This window comes from Triticum urartu, chromosome 6 (genome assembly GCF_003073215.2).
Source record: "Triticum urartu cultivar G1812 chromosome 6, Tu2.1, whole genome shotgun sequence".
Classification (NCBI taxonomy): Eukaryota; Viridiplantae; Streptophyta; class Magnoliopsida; order Poales; family Poaceae; genus Triticum; species Triticum urartu.
The window spans coordinates 14,840,968-14,850,160 of NC_053027.1; the positions used below are offsets into that span (position 1 = coordinate 14,840,968).

At 44.0% G+C, this 9,193-nt stretch overlaps 1 protein-coding gene across 1 annotated transcript; it reads right to left on the reverse strand.

Moving 5' to 3' along the window:
* Positions 1 to 5,161: 5,161 nt before the first annotated feature.
* LOC125514132 (2'-deoxymugineic-acid 2'-dioxygenase-like) lies at positions 5,162 to 6,667 on the reverse strand. Its single transcript, XM_048679401.1, has 2 exons — positions 6,237 to 6,667; positions 5,162 to 6,126 (listed from the first exon to the last, which is right to left on the reverse strand). The coding sequence occupies exons 1-2, from the start codon at positions 6,450 to 6,452 to the stop codon at positions 5,302 to 5,304; spliced, it is 1,041 nt and encodes a 346-aa protein (XP_048535358.1). The 5' UTR covers positions 6,453 to 6,667; the 3' UTR covers positions 5,162 to 5,301.
* Between the last annotated feature and the right edge of the window lie 2,526 nt (positions 6,668 to 9,193).

The following is a 9,193-nucleotide window of genomic DNA, read 5'->3' on the forward strand; positions in this document are numbered from 1 at the left end:
TACGTCGTTCCCTTTGTCATCGGTATGTTACTTGCCCGAGATTCGATCGTCGGTATCTCAATACCTAGTTCAATCTCGTTACCGGCAAGTCTCTTTACTCGTTCTGTAATACATCATCCCGCAACTAACCCATTAGTTGCAATGCTTGCAAGGGTTAAGTGATGTGCATTACCGAGAGGGCCCAGAGATACCTCTCCGACAATCGGAGTGACAAATCCTAATCTCGAAATACGCCAACCCAACATGTACCTTTGGAGACACCTGTAGAGCTCCTTTATAATCACCCAGTTATGTTGTGACGTTTGGTAGCACACAAAGTGTTCCTCTGGCAAACGGGGGTTGCATAATCTCATAGTCATAGGAACATGTATAAGTCATGAAGAAAGCAATAGCAACATACTAAACGATCGGGTGCTAAGCTAATGGAATGGGTCATGTCAATCACATCATTCTCCTAATGATGTGATCCCGTTAATCAAATAACAACTCTTTTGTTTATGGTTAGGAAATATAACCATCTTCGATTAAGGAGCTAGTCAAGTAGAGGCATACTAGTGACACTTTGTTTGTCTATGTATTCACACAAGTATTATGTTTCCGGTTAATACAATTCTAGCATGAATAATAAACATTTATCATGATATAAGGAAATAAATAATAACTTTATTATTGCCTCTAGGGCATATTTCCTTCACGTCGGCATTTCTTTTTTTTAAACTTTGGTTATAACTCCAGACTTTGACCATCTAGTTTTGCAGAAAAGAAGAAATAGCAAAAAAGAAAAAATAGCAGAAAATAAAAAAAACTATAGCTGAAAAGAAAAAAACTATATAAAAAAACTACTCAGAAATAAATAGAAGAAAATAAATATAGCAGAAAAGAAAAAAAAATTATATTTGCTATTTTTCAATCGTTCACAAAATGACCGTGAAATTGAAAATCACTACAAAATGAACTCTGAAAATGTTGAATTTTGGCAAACTAGATGAATAAAACTACTCACAAATAAATAGAAGAAAATAAATATAACAGAAAAGAAAAAACTATACAAAAAACTACGCAGAAATGAATAGAAGAAAATAAAGCAGAAAAGAAAAAAAGTATAAAAAAATTGGGGCGTTGCCCTGTGGGCCTGCTTGGCCACAGGCGTGCAATTACAGGCCTTAAAGGCCCAGCAGACTCACAGGGCAGCGCGCACAGTTTAGGCCCACAAGCCTGCTATATAGAGGAGTTCGAAGAGGTAGCCGCGGCTGGGTTTATAAACCAGTGCGGCTGCCCTTCGCCCGGCGAGGTGGGACTAAACTTTGGGGTGGCAGCGCGAGGCATTTAGTATCGGTTGGTGGCTCGAACCGGTACTAAAGACCACCCTTTAGTACTGGTTGGAACCACCAACCGGTACTAAAGGCCTGCTCTTCCCGCCTCTTGGCATGGCCAAAGTTGGCCTTTAGTACCTGTTGGTGGCTCCAACTGGTACTAAAGGTCTCTCCTATATATACAACACTTACGAAAATTCAGTTAGATCTCCCCACTTCTTTCGTCTCCAACCTCTCGCGCGCCGCTCGAACCCATCCTCGCCGCCTGTCGCCCGTCGTCCGTCGTCGTTGTCGCTGTCCCCGCCACCGCCCGTCGTTGTCGCCGTCTCGCGCCGCCGCCCCGCCCCGAACGTCGCGCGCCGCCGTCCTTCGTCGTCCCGCCGCGGTCCCGTACGTCTCTCGCTCTCGCGTATACCCGCCGCGCCGCCGTCCGTCGTTGTCGCACCCGGCCCGTACGGCGGCGCCCCCGCCCGTACGTACGCCGCCGCCCCCGCCCCGTACGCCGGCGCCCCCGCTCGTACGTACGGAGCGGCGGCGTACGGGGCCGCACACATACACACATGCACACACATATATACGTACACACTATACACACACACATACACACACATTTTTTTTACTTATTTTCTGTTTTTTAGAAAAGTTAATTAGATGATCGAATGTTTGATTAATGTCGAATGTTAGATGAATTAGCTAGATAGAAAATTGTCGAACTAGAGATTTGAACTAGTTGAATAATTAATATAACTAGTTATTTTTAGTAAGAAAATTATCGAACTAGTTTATTTAGGTATATGAGATTTGAACTAGTTCAATAATTAATATAACTAGTTTATTTTTAGTAAGAAAATTGTTGAACTAGTTTCTTTAGGTATATGAGATTTGAACTAGTTCAATAATTAATATAACTAGTTTATTTAGGTATATGAGATTTGAACTAGTTCAATAATTAATATAACTAGTTTATTTTTAGTATGAAAATTTAGGTATCTGAGATTTGATGATCTAATTAAAATATTATTTGCTAATGAGTTTTTTCTATTTATTTAATTTTTTATATATTTTGAGTTTATATAAATGTTAGATTAATGTCGAATGTTAGATCAATTAGATAGAAAAGTTAAATATATAGTAATGTCAATTGTTAGAGATGAATATAGTTAGATATATTAATGTCAAATGTTAGATGAATATATATTTGGCTAGATATTAATTAATGTTAGATAGTAATATGTGTTTAATGTTTCACCGATATGAACATAGGAAATGTCATCTGACGATGAAAAAGATTTCATTATGTGCGAACACTGTGAAGACCAGCGCGGCCTGTGCGACAGAAATTTCCTTGTTGATGGTAGGCGCTTCAGCATCAAGCTGGATGAGACATTCGAAGTTGATACAGTAAGTCACTTTATCAATTATTATTTGAATGCAAAACTTATGCTTCATTTGCTTCAACTTATAATTTTAAATTTTCACTATTCTACTAGCGCATCCCCTGCCATGCAAGAATTTTTGTCTTGGATAAGATAGGTTTTAGTGCTATAGATGATATGGAGGTAAAGAGAATTTACTTGAAGACGGAGCATGGGTATACTTTCAACGTCAAATTATATAATGGAGACACATACACCCATTTTGAATGCAAAACTTGGCAAGCACTATGCAAGACTTATGCATTTGAGCCTGGTATGGTTGTCACCTTTGATATTCATCCGGAAGATGATATTGAAGGTAATATAGACATCTGGGTCGATGTGCAAACGCCTCCAGTTCTACCATTATGTGAGTTTTTCTCAACCATGCATGCATATGTTTATGTCTTTGATACAGTTTATTCAAAAATAGTTGACAACTAATTTGTATTGTCAGCTTATTTCGGTTCAAGCAAACATGTCCGGCGCTTGGTAGACAGGACCTACTACTGCCCCGGGGCTCAACTAAACTGCGAGGAGATAAAGTCATTATGTTTCATGGCTTGAGGATCTTAATACTGTCAAGAAAATTTTGTTTCCTAAACTTAGAAATCTTAGTACTCAAAACGTGCGACCAATGGTGATCGTATTGAACTACGGTCACATCTATAATCGAAAGATGGTAAGATTTTAACTATTTATCCTTAATTAGTGCATCTTTTTCATACATTATTTTTGAAGCTAAACTTTCATTGTTTAGTATATTAATTACTATACGATGTTCTTCAACAGGGACTTCCGATGACAGTTGTGCCTCAGTGGATCGAGACTAAAGATGACATGTCAATGGTTAGCTTACGGTCAAGATATCCTACATTGCACATGAGTGCATTCAGGATTTCTGAAAGCGAAGAATGCTTAATAGTGAAAGATTGGAGCAAAATTGTTAACGATCGCAGAGAAGTACTAGGGGGCAGCAAGGAGAAGCGCAACCCAAGATTAGGAGACAGATTCATCTGCATGCTCCAGTATGATGAATCAGGAGAGCTATACATGTTCTATGCTATTCTACCTGAGAGGGAGCAGCACTAGTTCATGCTCTTAATTAGTGTCTCATGTCCGTGTCCTGAACTTCGATGTTGGTGATGATTATGTTGAACTCGATGATATCTTTGCTTCTGTTACAAAGTGAATGTTTCCTCTTTAAGCTAGCCAGTGTTGGTGATGATTAGATAGCTAGCGGTAATGACTATGATGATTAAATAGTGGTAATTAGACGACTACGATGATTTTTAGCTAGCTAGAGTTCATTTATTTATTAATATGCGATGATGATGATGATGACGACGACGACTACAACTCATTATAACGTAAAACAATCCTAAATTAAATTGATAACACAAATTTAATTGAAAAATACAAAATAAAACAAAAACCCACAAACATTTAGTACCGGTTGGTGTTACCAACCGGTACTAAAGGGCTCCCGGCCCCCGGAGCTGGCTCGTGCCACGTGGTTTCCCTTTAGCACCGGTTCATGCTGAACCGGTACTAAAGGGGGGGGGGCCTTTAGTGCCCACACTTTAGTGCCGGTTATGGAACCGGCACTAAAGGGCCTTACGAACCGGTGCTATTGCCCGGTTCTGCACTAGTGTACATATGTCCCCTCCTCCTCGTGTGTCTCCCACGTGCAGATGGGTTGCTTTCAGCCGGCTCAAGCTGGCAACCAGCAGGCCTGCAGCCCCCCGGCTGGGCTGCCAGCTCAACATGGTGTTGGGAGAAGCGACGCCGCTGCCGAACGCAGTCCAATCGCCAGGTGAAGCGAGAAGCCACGCCCAGAAGCTGAATATGGGAAGTTTGGAGAATCTGGAGGAGATCAGAACACGCTCGTACATTGGAGAAAAACTATCCGGGAGGTAGGTTGAGAAACATGAAACATGCAGGTGCGGTGCAAGATCCCCCCCCCCCCCCCCCCCCCCCCCCCCATTTCATTCTAAAATAAACACAGGGCCAGTGTTGGTAAACTTCATTTGCAACCCGCTCAAGGAGTTTGTCTACAGAATAGAACCGACAAAAACTTAACCATTATCTGGTGTATTTTCAGTGTTAAAGGCATCGGTACTAGAAGTTCAACACGAACTGGGACTAATAATGCCCGTCCCCCTAGACGTTGGAACAGGAACTAATGGTCACATTAGTACCGGTCCGTTTCTAAACCAGGACTAATGGGCTCACGTAAAGTCGTTTTTCTACTAGCTAGTGACCATTGCAAGACACTCCATTCAATTTGCCATTTCCCTTTGTTTTATTTGGTCAATAAAAAGATGATTAAAGCTTTACTGACTTTTAGCATTGTCTCTATGCAACCACATTTTGTTTTCCTCGAAAGGGACGATAACCAACGGATTCTTCATCTATTGATGCACATAACCATAGACACAACCACATACGAAAGTTCATTAATTTGTGGCATGGCATCAATAAGATGCAACCACACGAGAGTTTTATTTGGTAGTACAACAAGTTACTTGGGAGAAAGTCTAGGCATAGATGATAGATTCATCAGCATCGATCTAGTGATCTTCGATCCTGAAGTACTCCAGCACGTCCTCCCTGCTAGCAGCTGCGGTGTCGTACGCCGCCATGAACTCCCTGAACACGAACTCCCTGAACTTGGCCGGATTCTCCTCGCTCACCATCTCCGGCGCCGGGCCGATAAGGCAGTCCATCTTGGGCATGATGAGCGTCGCCACGGACATCCTGGCCACGGCGGAGTTGGTGAGGGCGCGGTGCTCCACGCTCGCCAGCACGCCGTTGGTGACGATCTCCATCTGGTGCCCGAAGTTGATGATGAAGGCGCCGGGCACCGGGCGGACGAGGATCCACCGCCCGCGGTACCTGGCCTGGAGCCCGGCGACGTCGCCCTGTGAGAGCACAGTGAGGAGGTGGCGGTCGCAGTGCGGGAGCAGGCCCAGCGTGACGCTCGGGTCCGGGCACGGCGGGTAGTAGTTGACGTTCATCTGCGTGTCCCCGCCGCTGAGGTCGCCCGCGAAGAAGCCGCCGTCGAGGCCCAGCCCCTCGGCGATGAGCAGGAGCAGCGTCTGCGCCAGCTCGTGGACCTGTGCGGAGAACTCGGCGAGGGAGCTCCGGAAGCTCTCCGGCTTGGCCGGCCAGTGGCCGACGAGCTCGTCGGAGACCGGGTGGCACCGCAGCTTGAGGTAGTCACGCCAGTAGCGCGTCTGGTTGCGGTCGTAGGAGGTGCTGGAGGCGACGCGGAAGGGCTTGCTCTGGTCGTCGGAGCAGTAGGGCAGCTTCTCCTCCGCCGGCATCGCGAAGAACTCCGCCGACGCCTCACGGAACCCCCGCACCACGTCCTCCGCCACGACATGGTTCACCACCTGCAAGCAATCACGTACGCATGACCGAAAACATGTCAAGATCGATCAGAAGCACAGAACAGCTCGTTAAATTAAACAACTCGTTAGTGGGTGCATGAGTGCATGCCTACCTGGAAGAAGCCGAACTCCTTGCCGGCCTTGACGATCTCCTCGGCGACGAGGCGGCGGCGGCCGGGATCGGAGAGGGCGGCGCGCTGGAGGTCGACGACCGGGAGCGCGACGTCGGAGCCGGGCGCGTCGTCGAGCAGGGCGGCGCGCTTCTCCGGCGGGAAGACGTACTTGTCCGGCACGGAGGCGTGCGCCGGGCGGTTGGACAGCAGCTCCATACCTGACCCTGGCCGATGGATCAATGCGGCTGGCTTATCTCTTCTCAGCCCGGACGACACGGCCGTATGGATCTATATAGATATGATAGCTAAGCTATTCAATCTAGTGGAGTGGGGAGCTTAGCTAGGTGCGAACGTGGCCGTGGATGGTTCTGGCGCCAAGAAGAAAATGGCCGTGGACGGAGCTTATCGATGTTAACGAGGCAGCTTTGCGTACGTAGCAAATTGGACTGGTTCATTCTTGTGCGCTTGCGTAGAAGACAATGGGAGCATGCACGCAGACAAGCGGTGCGTCCGAGAGGTTCCTTGTGGAATCGGGGATCTAAGTGTCGGCCGGCAGTTGGATCGTACCCAAGATCCAAGCGTGCAGTCACTCACTAGGTTACATCACATGCGTGTACATCGTTTGGACTTGGGCTATAATGGATCCCATCATTGCCAACCGTTATCCCCCTGCCTGTCCGAATAGATCCAACATGAATAAATGCAGTACGACTTTTGCGTCCGCTAGGCGCGAGAGAAATCTCTATCTCTATCTCATGTGTACGACTAAAAGCACGGATTGTTTTTTACCACCGTACTTTCGTCCCTTTTTCATCCATCAACCCATATTTTTTTTAAAAATGTTTTGCTATCCGAGGTGGGACTAATAATTACTTCCTCCGTCCTAAAATTCTTGTCTTAGATTTATCTGTATTTAGACAGATTTAAGACAAGATTTTTGGGACGAAGGAAGTACATACAAAAGTTCCTTTGTTTCGTTTAGTGTATGTATAAATTTCTGGGCTTGGCGCTACGCAGAAGCCCAGTTAGCTTCCCATGTGTCATGTCAGGTGCTAGAATTTTGAAAAAAAATAACCAATCTGGCTACCTAGCTGTTGTGAAAGTGTAAACTAACATGTGGTTGGATGGTTAGAGGGACAGTGTTATTCCCAGCCCATCAGGGTTTAAGTCCCGGTGAACGCATCATTCCTAGATTTATTTCAGAATTTTCGGTGATGCGTTTTCAATGGGAGGAGATGTTCCTGTCGACGACAAGGCACCTACGGTGACTTTGTAAATTTCAAAATGACATGCCGGCTCAGTCTCTCGGAAATGCTCATAGGGGTAGGGTGTGCGTGTGTGCGTTCATAGGATGAGTGTATGCGTGTATGTATAAGCGCTTGCGTCTGTATTGATGTTCAAAAAAAAGCTGTTGTAAAAGTTTTTGTTGTATTATATAGATCTATATTGAACCGCCAGTTGGCTTTGCGCGTGCCACATTCTAATAAATTAAAAAGATAATGATATGAATTTTTGTAGCGGAATTAATGCAAAGCGTGGGTTGGAGTTTTCGCTCGACTGCGTGTGACATCCGTCGTTCAGCTGTGCCTTCGCATGGGCTCTTTTTTCATACGAGATGTTTTCGCGCCAAGTTTCTCGTATTCCCCACATGTTTATCCAACAAGTTTGTTAACATCATAAATAGTCCCACCTTGCTTCTTTACACCTAATTTCATCAATTTATATGTGTTCGTGAGTATGAGAATTAACAAGCAGCCTACAAAACAACTAACGAAGAGTGAGTTGTGGGTAGGGAAGAAATAAATATCCGGTGGGAAGAATAAATATAAGGAATTGTAGATTGTGAGATGAAAATTCCTGGTGGCATAAATAGAGGAGATTGTTGGATGCGGATTGAAAAATCCTGGTTGTCATAAATAAAGAGGGGATTGTAGACTTTCAAACGAAAAATCTTCGAAAAAATCTTGGTGGCATAAAGAAATGGGACTGTTGCGATTTGAAGAGATAACTCCAGAAGGCCTCAAGATTAAATTGATGATGCTATCGAAAGTAAAATGACTTTCTGAGCTAGACAGTGGCTTTTTGAGCATTAATATAGAACCTATCTCAAACCTTTCCCATGTCTGTTATAATGATCTTTTCATTTTCCTTTGTATATTAAGCTAGAAGATATTATTCTGCATTATTTTCAACCGTTACTTTTTACCAGACTGTACATTGTTCCAGTCAACACATCAAAATAGCAGGTCCACAGATCTAAAAGCTCATTGGTTTGGTGTTGGACCGATGGTGACGTACTTATGTTGCTTCCATTGTAGGTGTGATTTTTCTGTTACAAAGTGAGGTGAGTTGAGCTGATTGTTGCTACTTCTATTCGTGGTTTTTTTTTAGCAAAACTTCTATTCATGGTTATCAGCGTGTTCCTACACCACCCTTGGCAAGGCTGCATCCTATTTGCTGCTCGGCCATGCCCACTCTCCGTGCTTCCTACTCGTGCCAGTACTGAAGACCCTATAAATACATATCATTATATCATCCAAAAGCCAATGGCAGAAGGTGGAATCTTGCTTCTTATGCGAACATCTCCAAGTTCTTCTACGAGTATATCATAATCATTTGTAGATTGTTGAATTATTTTGATATCCTTTTTGGGGGGAATTATGGGATCCTAACCTTACATTATCTAAACGTTACTCGAAAGGCAGAAGCCGATCTTTATCGAATCATTACTCATAGGTGAGTGTGCCACAAGGTTCTCTTTGCAACCTTGATCTAACATTTTAGGCAGGATTACCACCTGAAGCAGTTTACATCATTACAACTTACCAGGAGAAGTAAAGAGTGTTAAAAAAAATTAAAAGTTGTGTACAAATATCTTGGAAAGGTAGAATCACATTGTGATTGTTAAGGGAACTGTTTAATGCTTTATCTTTATTCTTAATTACTCCCAAGAGATG